At 50.1% G+C, this 20,210-nt stretch overlaps 1 protein-coding gene across 1 annotated transcript in view; it reads right to left on the reverse strand.

The window, feature by feature from the left end:
* LOC149339302 (uncharacterized) overlaps nucleotides 1-20,210 on the reverse strand; it is a 148,107-nt gene that overhangs the window by 92,009 nt on the left and 35,888 nt on the right. Inside the window, exon 3 of the mRNA XM_089550911.1 lies at nucleotides 13,442-13,756. Within this exon, the coding sequence (XP_089407037.1) occupies nucleotides 13,442-13,756 (315 nt within the window). The remainder of the gene's footprint in view (nucleotides 1-13,441; nucleotides 13,757-20,210) is intronic.

Here is a 20,210-nt window from a genome sequence, read left to right on the forward strand (position 1 = left end):
ATGACTCTCGAAGTTAGCGGCGCCCGAAGTTTTGAAGTGAGGGTCTGCAATGCTGCCATGAATGGAGACGCTGGCACGTGCAACTCAAATAAGTCAGCATAGATTGAAGCGTGGAACGTGTTGCCGCATTCTAAAATAAGACCACCAAATGAGTGGTGTTTAGCTCGTCGACTGACACAAAGCACGACGAGAGAGGAATGTTTCGAGCAGAACTTGCTGAATATCTCGCTGGTACACGCTGAAAGGCATGAACAGCGCGAAGTCTGACACGATACTTGAAAACGTAACAGGCGATGATGCCTCATAATCGAGCTCTTCTTAACTCCAAGTATGTTCCAGCTAGGTTCTTAGCAAGTCCTCTTAAAGCAAGCTCTAACACAAAATTTTTCTGCCCGTTTAATTCAAGAAGTTGCCAAGCGTCAAGCACTTGCTGAGAAAGCTTCGTAATAGTCGGTGGTCCTCGACGCTTTGCATTTGGTGACACTGCCATTAGTGGATTTACGAGGACCGGACCCGGATAAGCAGAACGACCGCGGATAAGCAGAACGACCCCTTCCCATTGGCTCAAGAGAGGAGTTGTTACTGGGAGAACTACCGCGAACTTTATTTCATTCTTTCCGGCAAAGAAACGTATCACGTACAGCTTTTGTCGAAACTAAAAAAAGCCAAGAGGTACCATTCCGAACCTTGTCATGTGACTATAGTCGGATACAAGTCAAGATGAAAGCGGCTTTTCCCAGTCGAAGGAATCCCTTCCAGACAAAGGGATCGGCGTGTTCTGATATGAGCCATGTTAGCCTGACAATGCAGGGAGTGGTAGAGGAAAGGGGATAGTAGTTCCCTCCCTGCATTGTCGCGCTAGCAGGGTCATGAGAATCGGTCGACGCCTTTGGATGGAAGGGGATCTTCTTGACAGAGAAAAGCCGCATTTTTGTTGACTTGTATCCGGCTATAGTTATGACTCTCTCATACTCGTCCATACAAGAGCTCTACGAGAACTCCACAAGATTCTACAAGAGCTCGAGTATGTGAGTGAGTCCTTGGGCTCTAAACTTTCGACAAAGGCTGTGCTCGAGACCTTTGCCTGCCCCTGAGGTTTACACCCATCCTGGGGATCTTCTTGACAGAGAAAAGCCGCATTTTTGTTGACTTGTATCCGGCTATAGTTATGACTCTCTCATACTCGTCCATACAAGAGCTCTACGAGAACTCCACAAGATTCTACAAGAGCTCGAGTATGTGAGTGAGTCCTTGGGCTCTAAACTTTCGACAAAGGCTGTGCTCGAGACCTTTGCCTGCCCCTGAGGTTTACACCCATCCTGGGGATCTTCTTGACAGAGAAAAGCCGCATTTTTGTTGACTTGTATCCGGCTATATGACTCTCTCATACTCGTCCATACAAGAGCTCTACGAGATCTCCACAAGATTCTACAAGAGCTCGAGTATGTGAGTGAGCCCTTGGGCTCTAAACTTTCGACAAAGGCTGTGCTCGAGACCTTTGCCTGCCCCTGAGGTTTACACCCATCCTGGGCCTTGCTGGCAAAATTTGTTGGAAAATGCAATTCGCTACGCTGTTCAACGATGCGTAAACGGATGCTCGCTGAGAATGCTAACATTTTTGTTTTGTCAGATTTGAGCACCGCTATGGCACAGTATGATCAGCGAGACACTTCATGTCGGTTCAGTTGAACCGCGCTTTGAAAACGCGCGTTGTTGGGAGACAAGAGACTAAACAAAACAAGAATCTTCGCAAGGACAAACAAGTGGTCCTGGAGTAAACAAACAAAAAAGACACTGCAAAATTGGTTTTCGATATTTTCTGGAGAACATAGATTCACATTACACGAAGCACCATCTGAGACAGTGCACGCGATGACATTCAAAGTATATTTAAAACAAGTTTACATAAGAAGCCTGCGCCAAATCGCACAACGCGCAGAATCTATAGTGAGGCTTCGCACAGCAAGCATGAAAGGAGGGAGTCACGAAGCGCGTAAGGCAGGCAGGAGTCGCGGATTTCTTCCCGCTTTTCCGGTGAAAAAGTTTAAGGCAGAAACAAGCAAGACCATCTTGTTATTCAAATTACGGCGCAGCGTCTGCATACTTCGTCTTGTAACGTTGAACAGGCAAAAGCGCCATATAATTTTCCGCGCACATAGAAGGTGGGCCTATGCTCTCGCCGACACGGGCGGACTTTTAATAAACGTCCGACGAGCACCAGTGACGTTATCATTACTTTCAATTTGGGCCGTTGTGAAGCTAGAACACAAGAGGGTCTGAAGAGGAAGAAGCGAGAAGGGGAGGAGGGATCGCGGGACAAAGGCACTCATATCGCAAGACCCGCCTTGTTCACAAGCTACACACACACATTTCGCGCGTAGCCACGTAGAGCCCGACGTACGCTATTCTCTAGAGGAAGGAAAGAATGTGAGGAGGAGAGGGGGGGGGGGGGGGCGACAAGAAATGCAAATTCTCCGGCATTTCCATTTCGACGAGAAACGCAATCACACGACTGAACAACGGAGAAAGCGGGAAAGAAATAAAATGTAAAACTCGTTTGAGTGTTGAAAGAACTGCTCGCAGTCCGTGCTAGGGACGGAAACAGCGACAGAAGAGAACAAAAAGAAATAGGTTCGAGATAACAAAAAAAAAAGGAAGAAATGGTTACCGAGCTTCGCACTTGCGTTGCTACACTTGTAAGCGCTGTAGTTATGCCAAGGCAGAACAGTAGCGCGTTTTTCGTTTTCCTTTTTTTCGTCTCTTTTCTGTAGGAGAGGCAAGAACTAGCTACGAGCCTATAGCTTCCTTGAACGAGGGCTGGGAACCCAGAGCGCAAACACCTAGCGTTTTTTATCGCGCCAGCGCACCATTTCTTCCGAATGAATTACCAAATGGGCCATGAATCAGCATTATAGAAGAGCGAGGAGCGATTAAATGCAATGGTATCCCCAAGTGTCCACACAACCACTCTCACATTTCCTGGACAGAAGTATGGAAGCAGCAGGGCGAATTCTAATTGAAAACGCTCTCAAGAACTCGGGGGAAAAAAAAAAAAAACCCGTCGAGTGTTTCGGGCGCGAAATTAATCATTTCTGCGGCGAGAACCTAAGCAGCGGTTTATCGCGCTCGTTGAGACCGCTGTTGGACCGTGAAGTCTAGTAAATGTAATGATCAAAAACTCACCCCCCTAGTACTGGAACTTCGTCTGAGGTAAGATAACAGAATAGACGTGGAAAGCGACGTTTTTTCCAAGTCAGCAGGCCGAAACGGCCGATTGTTGAGCTGCACCTAATTACGTTCGACGAAGCCCCGAAATCTTTTGCTTGATGTTGGGGTGTGGAGTTGAAATGAAAATGGCATGTCATAACCACAGCCGCGAGGAATTGCCAGAGCGTGGTTCTCGCACAAACCACCGTTGTGTCTGGCGAGCCTGTGCTTCGGCTGTTGCTGTCATCGATTTAAATGACGCACAAGATTGGGGATTGACCAGGGTTCGACGCTGGGTCTCCAATGAAGAGGCGGAATACGTACTCAAAGCTAAGTTAAAGAATCATATGGGAGATGGCTAAGGGGAATTAGGTAAGAATTTTTGTCAAGAGCAATAAGTAGTGTTTTGCGAGACTACCTCTCGCACAGTAAAAACTCATAGTCTTCAGTTTCCTGTTAGAGTTTACGCACGTGCAGCCCTCGTAAGTCTTGCATACACGTCGTGCGAAAATAATTAGTTATCTGAATACCAGCGAAAAGTCCTCAATATCATTCGTTAAATTCAAAAATTCGCGACGTCGCGTTTTTTTATACCTCACGTTTTTTTTTATACCTAGGTCAGCGAAGCAAGCATTATTAACGGCGATATTAAAAAAAGAAAAAAAGCTCAGGGACACATAGAGTTACAGTGTGTTGGCAGTGCGATAGCATTAGAAGGTGTTGATTCTTTTACCGGACGCGACGTCCCTTCCGGCCTGGTGACGTCACTTGAAGTCTGGTGACGTCATTGTTACGTCACACCTTCTCGATCAATCTGCTATTTTTATGACGCACAACGCCATTTGTTTTTTCTCCGAAAGGGCTTGTAAATGCTCTCGCATTAATAACACACTAAGAACACAAGCGCTTTCCGCAAGTAGCCGCGGCGTAGCGTCTTCCAAACCCATCATTTCTGTCATCTCGAAGCGAGTGGAAACGAGAACGAACTATATCCGCCAGTGACGGCTTGAGCGTGCGAAGAGAGGGAAGACGCGACGCTCTCGAGGGGCCGCCGGACCTCGCTTGCTTTCGAGGGGCGGTCCCCCTTAACGACGGTCGTTTCGCATCGCAAATCCCTTTTAATCGCGGTAGGTTTCGCCCGCGCACGGCGACGGACGGGCCACCGGTTCGGCCGGGCGCGACGATGATGGCGAGACCGCAGCAAGAGTTAGTTTGCCCGCTCGTTCGCTCACTGGCCGGGGCGGGCAGCAGCAGTTTCATCGAAGCAATTACGGCCTTACAAACGGCTGCCCATTGCGAATAACGGCGCCATTCTTCCCGGCCGCTGACAGGCGTCCGCGGAGCGCTCGCGGCCGGCTCTGCCGCGGCGGTGCTTTCCGTGCGCGCGCGGCTGCATCGTCGTCGACGCCGTCGGCGCCCCCTCGGGGAGTGCTCGTGCGCGGTGTGATGCAAGGTGCTCCTTCGGGTGCGATGGAAATGACCGCTCTGACAGTTGGTGCTGCAATGACACGTGCCCTCCACTGTACGTCAAATTATGTCCTGCCTTGTTTCCTTTATGGGATTCGAGTAAAAGGTAGCTCTGCAAGAAACTTTTCGTGCTCTTGACGCCTGTTTTTTTTTTTTTTGTTTTAATAGCTGGCCCGTTAGCGCAGAAGCACATATCTTGTCCCTCGGTTGCGACTTTTAAGAGCTGGACAATATTATGCTGTGGTTGTTTTTACAACTGCTGAGACTACTCAAAAGTTCGTACCTGTTGTCTGTAGACGACCACAATCCCAAAAAACAAGTGCAGATAAATTTGCACTCAGTGTTGAAGATTGGCAGCTTAGGATAAACACGGCAGCATGCCAACTGCCTAAAAATAAATAAATAAATAAAGCGTGCACGCCCGCTTATACCTTCCAAAGAAAAGAAACGACGTTATGCCAAAAGCTTGTGGTTCTTTTATAAGAGTTTTGAGGACAACTCCTGTTACGATCACAGTTGCTACTGGACAGTCCGTTCACTCGGGTGCTCATCTTGCTCGCAGAAAAACTTGGCAAACTTCTCAAGACGGAAGGCGCGCAAAGGCTGAATAAAACAGCCGCACTGGCGTATTTCTGGTCCATGCTCGCTCACACAACGCTGTCCAAAGAACCTCGAAGAGCTTCACGCCTCTGGCACGATGACCCAGTGTCTCCCGGTCCGCGCGCTATGCGCAGCTTATCGCCGACGTTCCCCTCACTGGAAGAGGTCACGGAGGACTTCTGTTCGAGGTATGGCCCGGATGCCGTCTCGAGCAAGCTTCAGCTCTGCTTTCTCGAAAGCCACAGGGAAAGACTACGCTGACGCGGACTTGGAAGGCATGTGTGCAACGCACGCCTCATGTATCCACTCACGACGGGTCACGGGCACCGGAGGAATTTGTTTCTATTACGGGCAACGCCTGCGGGACACGTGCGTTACCCCCCCCCCCCCCCCCCCCCTCCCCTCCCCCCCGTATAGTAGTATACTCAGTATACGGCGGCAACGTAGCGGTGTTCAGCAGCGCGACCGAAGAGGACCGAGAGACGCGACGGGCGGCGGCGGGTTTCCGGTGGGAGCCCGACGTGAGCACGGCATAGTTGCGACGTGGTCTACGCCGCAGCTCCGGAAACTGCGTCTCGCTCGCGTTCGTGAGAGCGCGATAAATGGGGCGGGAGAAGTTTGTTCCGGGGGTTCCGCTCGCGCGGCGCGCCTATGCGCGAGATCACCGCTTCGACGGCTGCGTGAGAGAGGGGGCGGAAACATATGGGCTCGGAGCGAGGAAAGATGCGCGCGTGGGATCCACGACGCGTGAAGTACGCGTTTTTGTGCGGGCTAAAAACGGGCGGTTTCAGGGGAAATTGCGAGCGTAACGAGGCGCGGTTTTCGTTTAGACAGGCGGCGCGCCGACGTCCGCTGTAAATGGCGCTATATAACCGATGCGCCGGTGATGCGTGGAGATCGGCGCTCTCTCGCCGATTGCTTACAGAGCGAGACCACACCGGCGTTTCCGGCTGGGAATAGATGTAAAGCGCGAAGAGACACGTGAGCAGTTTATACGTGAACAAGATACGTTAGCGGGAGGTCTCTTTGAATGAAAAAAATAAGAAAAGGAACTTCTCCATTCCTCTTCCTTGATTCCAAAGTTGTTATTAATTTTTTTTGTGATAACGCGGAAAGGCTTACGAACACGACCTGCTTGCTCACAGTAACTGAAATATTGAGTAGAAATATAGGTCCCCAATTTCTTGACTCCCCCCCCCGTCAAGCTTCCTGCTCTATCTACAATAGCAGCCTTCTTTGCGACATTATATTCAATAGACCGCCGCGGGAATTTCTGCTTATCTGTCTACTATTTTAAGAGATGCGTTGTTCTGGTCGGCAGCGAGTTCAGTCCCAAGTGACATTTAATCACGTACTTCTCCACAACTGGACGAGTACACGGTGGAGGAAGAAACTAGCCCATCGCTTCACGAGCGTTTCACTGAATGCTGGCGCGCGCGTATACAGTGAAGCCGTAACCACGACCGCCAAAGTTTTCCGACTGGCTATACACCTTTCTCGCTGGAGGCAATGCGTGGGATAGTGGCATCAAGGGAGTGAGAAAGAGGGCAGCACTGCTCACACGAAGGAAGCAGTGGCCGCAAGATGAATCTCTCAAGTCCTCTTCTTTCGCAGAAGCACGCCAGCGAGGTACAGCGGGCGTCGCTTTCGCACTCTACGCAAGCAGGAAGCAGGAAGGCAATGCCTGCGCCCCTCCTGGCCGGGTACCGTGCAACCGAGGACGCCAGAAGGGAGTGGGGTGCTGGGGATGTGAGGGACGCGAGTGGGGGAGGAAGGGATCCCGGATTGCGGGCGGAAGACGTAATTAAAACGGCATTCCGCGGAACGAGCCCAGCGAACCGGCCCGCGGAACCGGTGGCCCAAATGAGTCTCTGTCCGTGCCGGCCGCCGAGTAAGAAATCCGCTCATGAATGGCTTCGTGCGCGCTGCCCACGGCCTGCAGATGATCGTCGCGGGGAGGGAAAGCCGAGTGTCTCGGGCACGCTCTCGGGATGAGGCCGGACGGGACGCGAGGCGAGGGGGACTAAAGAGCCCGGGACGGGTTGACCCTTAGCGAGGACCCCCCTGCGTGGAATGAATTGACCGACGTCGCGGAACTTTGCCAGAGAAGAAGGCTACCCCCCCACCACATCCCTCCTGGATTGCTTCGCTCGCTGAGCCGAGAGTCGGACTTACGCTGCAGCTTCCGCGGCTGCTTCAGATGCTCCGAAATGTGAGCGTGGGCACACTCTGTGGGAACGGCCGATGTTCAATTTCTGGACCACTCACTATGGGTGGTTGCGCGGAAACCGTATTGGAGGTCGCTCTGTAAACAGGCCGTACGAGACGAAAGAGACGGTCATTTGATGATGAGAGCACCACACGGCGATGCCGGTGTTAGAGGGCTTTAGCTGCGCTACTGTAATGAGCACAAAGAAGGTCTACTACGACGAACCTGTTGCTGACTCCAAGAAAGCGCGAAACTAAAAGAGGAAGAAAGGATGGCGGCCGTGGGTTTCAAACAACTAACTTCCGAGAAATTGCGGCGGAATGCCTCCGCTGATCGATCGCTACAGAGTCGTCCAACAACTTTTACTACTTCTATGCTTTTCAGTGGACTGTCTTCACCCTTGGCCGCTGGAGAAACGAAGGTCCTCGATCGTGGTCGCAGCTATCTATGGGTCTCAAGGACTGCCAGGCACCGATTAGTTTTATTGCGACAGCATTCAAAATCTTATTAAGAAAAAAAAAATACATGTATCATTGGTCATAAAATACCACTTGGCTGGAGGGGTGTGGCATAACGAGACGTTACTTCCGCTAATGGCATCAATAGCTCCTAACACTATCACCATGCCAACGCATAATGTTATTAGGCGTCCCTGTGCATTTTTTTAGTGCTTCATGCTTGCCGAACAAGCTATGACTCTGCCATACAGTCTCCATTTTTAACAAAGGCTTTCTCCCCTTTGAATCCTCTTCATTTGAATACGGAATGAAGGTGGCATAGCGGCTGCACAAACGAGAATGATTTCTTGCAATGCAGTGCAGACTTATGAGGAGAAATCGAATCAAATGAAATTCAAGTTTGTTTTTAAAACGTCGCTCGACTCAGTGCGTATCCAGCCTGTTTCCTAGAAATTATTTTAAATATTGCGACGCAGTTAAACCTCATAAAAATGTCATTACAAAGGACAGCGAGCTGAAACCTGGTTACGGTCGCCGCACAAATCCGATGACCCGCAGTGATTCGATTAAATCCTGATTGTATACAATAAAACATAAACTGTGTGCCTATGGGTGGGTAGGTATGTGTGTGAGCGTTGCCACTTGTTGCCTTTCCAAAGTCCTTGGACACCGAATGTACAAGAGCGAGGGAAAGAAATGCGAACAGAGCGGAGCCTAGGCTCTCCGCTGATCGCATTTCTTTTCATCACGCTTTTACTTCGGTGGCAGTAAAAAGGCAGTCGTCCGTAATGCATTCTAGGACGACTCAAACGTCTTTTTCTTACCACCCATGTAAAAGCGCGATCAAAATAAATTCCAACAGCTTAACGCGTGGACGCCGTGCTGTACGTGTTTCTTTCCATTGCGATAGTACCTGAACAAGCGGCTTCAATAACTGGCCTAGTATCTTAAAATCCTCCACGTCGTGAAACAACTAACGAAACCTCACGGTCGACCTTACAATTCTATCGATAGCATTAGATTGTTCTCTCCGCCCAGTTTTGCGCGCACTGACATGTTTACTAGGTCGATGTGCCTTACCATGCTTCTTCGTCGTTGATACGTGTAAAATATTTCGTCTCTTGCAATTTGTACTACTATGTCCCTAGCTGTTCAGTCACTGGGTGTTCCGAGCATATTTCATACTTCCTTGCACGTTTTCGCCTCTTGTTACTATTTGCAATGTTCTGTTTCGCCGTCTTATCAAGTTCTGGTTTGGTTTATGGGGTTTAACGTCCCAAAGCGACTAAGGCTATGAGAGATGCCGTAGTGAAGGACTCTGGAAATTTCTGCCACCTGGGAACTTCTTTAACGTGCACTGACATCGCACAGTACACGGGCCTCTAGAATTTCTCCTCCAAAGAAATTCAACCGCCGCGGTCGGGATCGAACCCGTGTCTTTCGGGTCAGCAGCCGAGCATCATAACCACATTAGCCACAGCGTCGGCTTATCATGTTCTGCTCCCCTGAATGCCCAAAGGTAAAAATTTCACAAGGAATAATCTCAAAATATTTTCCTATTTGTCCCAACTACAAGCACGTAGTAGTAGCCTTTGCGGCAATGTTCATTAAAAACATCCACGTTCGTACTCGAAAGGAAACAGGCGCTGTCACGAGAGATAGCCAATACCGCTTTCTTCACTTTTATTTGCCTGAAGCGAAGGAATATGAAAACAACCACTGGATGAGTAACGTGCCTCTGGGTTGCGGGACAGGAAAAAAAAAATATACGGGAGAAGGTGGCGGAAGAAAAACGTGCACAATACTTGACACGACTCGGAAGTAAGGAAAGCAGCTCCTGTGTTATGCAACAAACCCGGAAAAAAAATGGAAGGGAAGGCTGTGAAGTTGGCCAAGAATGAGCGAACTGAGAGAAACGAACGAAGGAGGCGAAGGAAGAAGCTTTCGGCAAGAACACGCACAAGCGCGCACTTACTTCACCAGGGCCAGAGGAGGGGCGCATTTCTACGTACGCAGATGAGCATACAAACAGGCCAACAAACAGGCATCTATCTGTTGAGGAGCAGCAGTGGGCGGCGGGAGCGAGGGTGCTCGGCCCTTGGTAAGTTGATTGCCGAAGCTCCCCGCGGGTGGAAAGGCAGAGGAACGGGGAGCGGCTGCCATCAGCGCAGAGTCGGAAGCGCGTGTCCTCGCCCCCGCCCTGTTGCCGGAGAACGGCTCGAACCCTGCGCCTTACGAGCGCTTCCCCTCTTGCCACGTGGTTTACTACCGTGTTTTCAGGCTTACAGACAGCGCGTGTCACCGCCCTGTAAATTGTTGTACCCATCTTTCTGTTACTGGGCAGATGACGCTCAAATAACAGCCGAAAATTGGGTTTAAGGGCAGGTAGCGCACTCAACAGCTTGCCAGGTTTTTCTAAACATAATGTACAGTACGGTCCACTATTAAAGGCAACATGCGATCGCGTGGCTTCCGCGCTTCACCAAGCCTTGCTGTTTAGATTTAGCGAGAATGGGTGTCATCAGGCGTATGCGCGGAAAGATTGGCCGCCATGCTTACCACGCATGCGCCTTGTGGCGAGAAGTTTCACAGGTTCTCGGCGGCAGCGCTTTGCGAAGCGCGGAGATCACATGTTATTTTTAACAGTGAACCGTACTGTACGCACTTCAGGTAATTTAGAGAGCAGCTGTTTATTACACCAGGAGGCTTTTACTAGAAAATAAGTTAGGAGGCTACCAAAAGTTTAGTATCCAAGATTAGGTTGGTTGTTAATGAAGCCGACTGAACTTTACACCCAGGATAGCATGTCAGCGAGCCCGAAATTCTATCTCTTTTATTCAATCCGCCACTTCATGGCATTTTCGAAAAGTTAAGCTACCTTGGGATCTGAGCCTGGGCGTTGAGCCTAACCTCGAGCGACATACGGCCATTTCACTGCCTCAGTAATATCGACGCTCATAAATTTATTTTGCTCGGAGCTCACAAAAAGCACTCGATACGCGTCGATTACACGGTGGAGATACTTGTAGCTTCTACTAGGCAATGTACATCTGTAGCTTTAAAGCATCCTTTGCTTACATCACACAGTACGCGACTCCTGCGTAAATTGGAGCAAATGGCTTTTCACTTAAAGTAACGGCCATAAGCCATGTTTTTCCTTGCCTCTGTTGTATTCACTGTTTCGACAACACGTCGAGCACAGCAGACGATACGAGAACATAATGATAACTCTGCAATGACATTGTAATTTTTTGAAACTGTCAGTAGACTTTGCTCAGGATACGTAAAAAAAACTTTACATTATAGAGAGATAGATACAGAGATACATTATAAGTGCAATTATACCGTATGACACCAACAAGAACAAAATACAATTTCTGGCTTCCCACAAACTAGACAATCTTCTCTCTTTCCGACGCCGTCTCTTCGCGCTAAGCGATCTCAAAGTCGTGAGTTACGACTTCATCACTAAAGGAAAAATACGAGATAACGCACGTCGATCGCGATTCAGGAGCAGTGAATAGACAGACGGAGTGTTGTAGGCGCGAATCTGCGGCATCTCCGGATACAAGTGCGAAAGGTTAAAGGGAGGAAGGGGACGCAGGCTGGCGTCGTTTGTTTGCCCGCTTCTCTCGCTGTATCCCTCGGAGATCGCGGGAGGAGTCCCCCCTGCCCGAGCTCGCGTACCCATTCTTTGTCGCCTCCCCGCCGACACAGTCGTCGCATCCAATGCGAGCGTCGATCTGTTTGTGACAGTATGCTCTGCTCGGCAGACAAGCGAGTCGGAAGCGCAAAATCCCTGGGCAGTGCGCGTATATATGTGTGCGTGTGCGTGTCAGCGCCGCATGCACCCACACACATACACACGGAGTGGAAGTCGGCTTCACAACAGAGCGACTGTTACAGCGGGAAAGCCACCGTAGCGCGCGTCTCTTTCTCTTCCTAAACGGTCTGTGAATGCTTACTCCAAACGTATCCCCAGGGTTGACTAAATCTTTCGCGAGGAAGAGAGCGATAGAGAGGCCATGATTTTCTTGCTTGCTTCCCGCTATCCTGCCCCCCACCCCGTCTTTTTATCTTCTTTTTCTCCTTTTGACTTCATTCGTGTTCACTCAAGCGAGACACGGAAACGCAGTTTACAGTGGCGCCCTTTTTCAGCCTTCCTTTGTAAGCTGCATCTTTGCACGCGACTTATTTGTTTTCTTGCTTCGCCAGGAACGAAGTGGGCATAACCATTGATTAGAGTAGGCGACAGTTTAGTAAACACATCAAGGAGGCAACGCCGAACGCAGAATACTCTGGAACGAGCACTGCAAGTTTACAACGTTCGGTTTTGTACGCTGGCACATCTTTTAGCCGAAGGTGCAACGCTGTATCCGAAGCTTCTTTCCCGCTCTGAGTTGTTTCCGTTAAGAAGTAAAGTAACACGAGCTCTTGAAAACAACGTTGGAGCTTGTCGTTAGAGGATGCTTAGGCTTTGCGTGCAGTATATTTCGCCACGTCTCATAGCGCGCGGGACCGTTTATGAGGGCGAGCATAGGTGCGTTCGCTCCAGTTGTGCTTCCCCTAGTATTGCCTCCCCTACTCTGTCCCGGCTTCTATTTCTCCGCTCGCGCTCCTGAACCCAGGAGTCCAGTTCCCTCGCGTTCCTCCTCGCGCTTCGCGAGTCGGTCACCGGACTGGACCGTGCAGGCGGTTGCACCACCGGTCCGGCCCTTAGTTCGGGATTACGCCTCACGTACGCTTCGCCCCAAACCGTCGCGACACAGATTGAGACGAAAAAAAAGGAACAAGAACGGAAACAAGAACATGCGCTGTACTTCGCGAAGCACGCCCGCCTTTCGAGGCTTGCGGAGCAGACGCTGCTGGTAGAGTTCCATTATTGACGTGGGCGATTGAGCGGCCCTAGTGCTTAGTCTCTTACACATGCGCACAGAAGTGCTTTGCGTCCTGCCCTTTAGTCGTAGTTGGCGTGGCACAGCGTAGAGTACGGTACGGTACGCACGGACAGAAATGTTGGATGCAGACAGACAGGAGGACGCGTCCTCGTGGACTGAGTCTCATATTGTCCGTTATAGTTCATTGAACAAAGCATTAACTTTCACTTGACACACGTCGTAGTGAAAGCGTAATGTCCGAAGCAAAAATTAACGGTGGAAACGGGCCGTGCACTGCGCCTTTCTTTATTGAGTTTCTAGAAATGCTAGCACTTTCAACAAAATCTTAAGCCGCATAAAGGGGGCGAAAAGTCAATCACTTTGCTCGAGAATTTGCGCTGAATTAACCAGACCTGTTAGCCATGAGAATGTCTTGCGAGTTACGTATTATTACACAAAACATACACAGAGGAAACGCTAGCCGAAGCGCATTTGTACTCCTACTTCTGGAGCAAAACCAGCTTCAGCGTGTTCGGCCCACGCAATTCGCGCATGCTTCTATACAGTGCCGCAAAGCAGTGGTGGTGGGTGCATGCATGCTGAGAAGAGCAATGGCGGCTCACCAGGTTCGTAGACGATCCTCTGGAAGCGGTGGTACTTGATCTCCTTGAAGGTGTAGCTGCATATGAACACGGTCTCCTCGTCCTGGGGCAGCATGGCGTCCACCACCTCGCTCGTCATGGCGGCGCGGTACAGGCCGTCTCTCCTCGCCGTGGTCAGCTGCACGTTGACCAGCTCGGCCTTCTCGTCCTCCGAGTCCGGCAGGAGCCGGTACATCTTCAGGTGCGGCATCGGGAACGCGCCGTCCACCTCGCACAGCAGCGTGGCGCGCTCGGAGCTCGACTTGGTGTAATTGAAGTGGAACGTGGACGGTGGCGCTGCGAGCGATGTACATAGGTGAGAAACGCATTAGCTTGGGAATGCACGCGTCGCCCTAAAATGCAATCTGGTTCACGACAGTGCGTCAGAAAAACGGCTCCAAGCATGATTTCCTTTGCGAGCTGTCTGATGATACGAAGGCCTTCCTACACTCTTAACACAAATACGCCTACATGGGAGTAAACAGGGTGTAAGCTGTCCTCAAGAACTCTCCCTTTTGTAAAAGGGAGTACGCTGAGTACAGCATACTCTCTTTTCACTCTTTTCCGTTTACAGTGTAGAAACCTGAGAAACGACGCATACCTATGTGCGCGGGTGCACAGGCTCACTGCCTTGTACAGTGGTAGACAATGCAAAAAGCAAGTTCAGGTAACGTCGGTTTGTTTCATCTACTTCCGCTGACGGCGTGCTTATGCTGCTGAGAGGAAATGAAAATAGGTTTGGTTTGGTTTGGTTTATGGGGTTTAACGTCCCAAAGCGACTAAGGCTATGAGAGACGCCGTAGTGGAGGGCTCCGGAAATTTCGACCACCTGGGGTTCTTTAACGTGCACTGACATCGCACAGTACACGGGCCTCGAATTTCTCCCCCAAATAAATTCAGCCGCCGAGGCCGGGATCGAACCCGCGTCTTTCGGGCCAGCAGCCGAGCACCTTAGCCACTGAGCCACCGCGACGGCGGATATGAAAATAGTTACGTACATTAAAAACAAACAGAAATAAGTATTCAAATGTGGTCTGCTATTAAGGGTAAACTGGTTTGGTTTGGTTTATGAGGCTTAACGCCCCAAAGCGACTAAGGCTATGAGAGACGCCGTAGTGGAGGGCTCCGGAAATTTCGTCCACCTGGGGTTCTTTAACGTGCACTGACATCGCACAGTACACGGGCCTTTAGAATTTCTCCTCCAAAGAAATTCAACCGCCGCGGCCGGGATCGAACCCGCGTGTTTCGGGTCAGCAGCCGAGCACCGTAACCACTGAGCCACCGCGGCGGCTATTAAGGAAAACTCATTGAGTTGTTCAAGAAATCGAACTCAAATTGAACTGTATACGATGTAAGCAAAATAAATACACGTATGGGAGGAGCTGTGCGCGTGCGAACATCGGCCACGCCTTTGCCTATCGGCGTAATTACTTGATGTGCTTTCCAGAAGCACAGATTGCGCCACCTCCGTGGTTATGTTATCAAGGAGGGATGCTGGAGCGTGGTCGGAAATGCGGAGCTAAGTTGTTTCTATGCGTAAATTTTTCCAAGCGGGCGCTATCTCGAAGAATGCTATCTAGACAGCGTCCAAGAAGCTCGTCTGGTAAAGAGAATATCGTTCCACATGGCCCGGTATGCACTTAGCGGGTGCAAGTTGCGTAAACTTAATGTGACAGGCCGATGTTTTTTTTTATTATGTTTTATTAGCACCTTCTCCTTCATGTTGCGGTGATACAAGAAGAGAGAGAATGAGGAGGACAAGCCGGTGCTAATATACACGACCAGTTCACGAAAAAGCGCCCTCGAGGAATCCGCGAAGTCTTGTACAGAAAAATGCGGTTACTGTGAACTTTCGCCACGCGTTCACTAACAGGAAAGGAAAAGTGGAGAGGAGAAGGCCTTTCTTTCGACCAAAAGTGGAAAGATACCGACGACAACCTTCAGGTACGAAATTGGTTTGGTTTTGGTTTTGGTTTTGTGGGGTTTAACGTGCCAAAGCGACTAATACCCGTGCCACACGCGCACAAGAAATGGCAGTAAATGCTTAAGGCCTTAAGTTTGTTAATGCCATTATTTCCGGAGTTGGTGCTACACGTCCACATTTAATGCCATTATCGGAAGTGACGATGGCGATAACGCTTGCAAAGTAGTTAAAAGTTTCATCTGAATATAAACATTCTTAATGAGCACAATATATCTGGAATGTTGTTCAAATGTAATGTAAAAACGATTTTCCAGAAAATACGGCTGTTCCTGCTTTACAAGTCGAAAAAGTAGCCATAAACTCGCATGTCAGCCCATAAGTCGAGAGTACCTGTCAATAAGGCTGTTTAATTAAAATAGCGCTCTTCGCATCGAAAATGCGGTATAGATGCCTCATCTGACTGAAAGTTAAGAACTAACCATTTACTACTGGTTAGAAAGTTGTTACTAACAAAGCTGCATGCTTTTCTGCATGTGGAATGGGAACGAGAGTACGCGTTGCACGGGCGAATGAGTTGTGGCGAACTCAGTAGGTCGCGAATGGCAGTAAGGCTAGTGCCATTAAATTTATGCGTGTGGCACCGCATGAATGCCATTAAAACTTAAGGCAGTAAGCACTTAATGGCATTAAGTCTGTCCGTGTGGCACGGGTATAAGGCTATGAGAGACGCCGTAGTGAAGGGCTCCGGAAATTTCGACCACCTGGGGTTCTTTGACGTGCGCTGACATCGCACAGCACACGGGCCTCTAGAATTTCTCCTCCAAATAAATTCTAGCCGCCGCGGCCGGGATCGAACCCGCGTATTTTGGGCAAACAGCCAAGCACCATAGCCACTGAGCCACCGCGGCGGCTCAGGTACGAAATTAAATGGATGCCAGCGGCGAACATGCGGCCGTATTAAAACACTATGCGCATAATCTACAACTCTTTCTATCCAGCTGTGAAGCTAAACTGCTTTAATAATTTAAAGTTTAGCACTGCTTTGAAGAGGCAGGCTTTAGAAGCAAAAACAGGTCTGCTGCAAAGGGAAGGGACGGCATATAAAAGAGTTCCGAAGATGATAAAAAGGCATAACATGTTATACGGTATTTGGATGTTTTCTGAATGCAACATTTCTTAACAGCCCCCTTACTTCTTAATGCCGGTACCGTTCAAGCATCCAAGCACCAGATATCTGGAAGCAGCCTGACACCCGCACCTGTCATACCGCGCAGCTTTTATTTTTCGGCAATCAAGGCTGAGCGAGACAGATATGGCTAAGACGTCTCTTATCGGAGTTTCGCCTCATCGGCGCCTTCTCCACTTTTTGAGAGAAACTCGGCAACAACCAGGTACGTTTTCAACGCGAACGTACGAAAAAAAAAAAAGACAGGTTTTTCTAACACTGATTAGGTGCTGCCGCGCGTAGCAACGGAGCCGGAGGAGCACGAAAGCAATTTCTCGTTTGTCTGTGGAAAGCAGAAAAATTCAGAAAAAAAAAATAAATCGACTTTCACCGATTCGAGGGTAAGGCGAGATAGGCGATACTTCAAGGAACATCGCCCCGACACAAGGGGCCCTGCGGCGGTGCAGCCGCGATTTTTACTTCGAGCGCCAAGAAGAAAGAAAGCGAAAATGTTTATCTATATATATATATATTTTTTCTCCATCTCTTTGGGAACCAGCGCAGACATGCCGCAGCCGCCTCCGTCAGACACGCGTTATCAATAACCGCAGTCTCATCGCCGCTAAGGAAGGCACGCCACGCGACACAAAGACAGGCCTGTCGCTGCCGTCGGGACCAGGTTAGGTAGGTACGCGCGGGCATAAAACACACCACCCACCGACGCCACGGCGCTGGCTTCCGCGGAGAAAGGATAACAAGATAGCATAAAGAGGAAGTCGTTGGAAGAAACCAACAGCAATGACGTCATTTTCTCTCCTTTCCCGGCGGCAAAGAGGGGAAAATAAAGGACGAGAAGAAAAAGAAAAGAAACGCCGAGGGGGCGGAGATGGCTGCAAGTCCCACGAGTGGCTGCTGCGATGCTGCTTCTCCGCGGAGCACAAGGAGAGAGAGAGAGAGAGAGTTGATGGTGGGATGGAGAGTGGGGGGGGGAGTCGGTGGAAGGTGCGAGTCTCCAAGAACCTCGCTCGAGAGACCAAGGAGCGACGCGGGAAGCTGCCGGGCTGGCCGGTCGATAACCTGTTTGCTCAGACAGCAGCCGGAGGCTCGCGTAGGTCTGCCGTACCTGTGGGGGCCGGTATTCACACCTGTGATGCCTCGGGCCCACCCATTCTCGCCAAGCACCGGTCGTAACAGTGAGCGCGGGCTGCCTGCTCGAGTCCGCCACCTTGACTCTTCGCTTTCGCCGCTCGGGCTTCGCTGCGCGTTTTGCTGTATACCCGTGTTTTATTTCGCGACAGTGCGTGAAGTAATACTGGAGAGAATAAAGCTTGCTTTTACGCAGTTAAAATAATTAGGCAGCCGTGGTGGTGTCTCAGTGCTTATGGTATGCAGCAGCTGGCTCGAAAGACTTGGGTTCGATCCCAGCCGCGGCGGTCGCAGTTCGGTGGAGGCTAAATGCTAGGGTCCCGCGTACTGTGCGATGTCGGTGCACGTTAAAGAACTCAACGTGGTCGAAATTACCCGGAGCCCTCGACTACGACGTAGCTCATAGACTAAGTCGCTTTTGGATCCCGAAAACCATAACCCTAAACCTAATTCAATCAATTCCGTATTTTTTTTCTTACACCTTTTCACTGGTGAGAGCTGGGAGAAGCAGCGCTTAGCGGTGAACGATGGTAGTAGGAATTAAAATTGGAAGGGACACTTAAGCTACGCCTTAAAGGTATGAGGCGATAGAGTAATGGGTTAATTCCCTCATATACAGAAGGTTATTCCCTACTTCACACTAAAAGGTCCCTGGGAGTCCTCATACCCCTTCTGGCGTAGTGGTGCAGTGGTGCAGCGGTTAAGGGATGCGCCACTGCCTTGCAATACCAGGTGCTCCCAGTGGTAGACCTTGTGCGGCCCGGGTTACTCTTCCCGAGCGATCAATCATTAATTTAACTGCATGGCTGGCAGTTTGCTCACTATCGGGTGGGCAGGTTGTGATCACGCAACAAAAACACATGAATTAGGCGGCTCATCTGGCTCCTAGGTTGCTCTCTGGACACCGCAAGCTCGTGATTTTTCGCTCACGACACCGTCCACGCCGACGCCGGATTTTCTTGGTAATGGTGCCTTTAACGTTATCGTGTTAAAAGCAAAAGCTAATGCAGACACGACATTATTCCCGAAACCTTCGTATTTTGTTTTCTTTTAGTGAAGCGACGACATTGTGATATAATCTATAGCAGGCTTATTTCCGCTGCAAAAATTCAGAGGAAGCTGTATCGACGCGTGCAAGTTCGTCAATGACCGGCTTTATTGGAACAGCCCGAACGGGTTAGCGTCACATACGGTAATAACAGAATACTCATGATCCCGTCCTTTACTTTCACAATCCTCTCACATCCGAATGTATTGCGCGCCACTTACTGCAAGCTAAATTTAAGCCGTGATTCAAGCAGGATCATGAGGGAGAGGGAAACAGAGGGCAAGCGAGAGAGAAAAAGTATTCACTGAGGCATAAAGCCCTGTGCTAAGACGCCAGAATAACTCTCTGACACGCTTAACCTTCGCGCCAGTTCGTCCACCAAATGTGGCTGTTTCGAGCAGGGCACCTTCAATCTATGAAGGCAACCTCACTCACACACATGTGCCGCGAAATCTACCGCTGCTCTTATTACTCCCACAAAGACTGTCGTGCACACAGTCGCGATTCAAAACAACGGCGAGCTTCGACACGACACATTCTGGGAGATCCATCCGTTCCGCGTATAGTCGTTCCATTTCTTCGACTTTAGGCGCGCTAGTATAGGACGCACCGTATTCCGATCGAAGAATCGGGTTTCCGCGGCCTCTGCGTAAGGTAAGCCGGCGGTTAGCGGTCTCCCGCCGAATACGAAAACAGTCTTTTGCTTTACCACGTCTCCAGCTGAACGGGCCTCAGCTGCATCGAGCGCGCGCTGTGCTTATTGTGCCGATACTGGCCCGACGTCGGCTAGAAAAAGTTGGCCTGCCGCGGCCGCCGGGCTCAACGTTACTCGGCCTAAGTGCTCCCGAGAGCGTGTCCCGAATACTTCATTGGACAACACGCGCGCAGTTTCGCCGGCCCCTCCGACCTACCCGCGCCAAAAAAGCAGCAGAGACCGGATGCTTTCGCTCCAACGAGATGGCGGGCCAGCTTTTAAGCATGCGGCCAATGTTCGACGTTGTTGGCGCTCGTGCCCCATTTTTTTTTTTCCACCGGTGGCTGCCTAACCAGGCGTCCGGCTGATGAAGAAATCATGGGGCAACGACGGTGGCTCCTTTGGCAGCAGCGATTGATGGTTTGTGGTCAGCGTTAGTGGTCGCTGCGCCCCCCTGTGTATATACACTTCGTTCCTGCTGGCAGATACTGACGGTACAGGTAAACTGATTCGCCTAATTGATACCCACCTATATATAGTATTTGGAAAACGCGGAAAGCTGCAATTGCTGTACTCGTCTCTTTAAAGCAAGAGTTGTTGACTGTTGACTTTAAAATGAACAGAAACGTTCTTATTGAATGTCTGATAAGATACACTGTTATACGTGCCATCCGCGCGGAAACGTGGTGACGTCAGAGACACGGCGCCCCAAGCGGACGCTGATTTAGTCGCCAACGACTGCGGCGTGGCGTGTTAACCTTGGAGAAATGTCAT

This window comes from Amblyomma mixtum, chromosome 6, assembly GCF_055824585.1.
Source record: "Amblyomma mixtum isolate Tamu chromosome 6, ASM5582458v1, whole genome shotgun sequence".
Lineage (NCBI taxonomy): Eukaryota > Metazoa > Arthropoda > Arachnida > Ixodida > Ixodidae > Amblyomma > Amblyomma mixtum.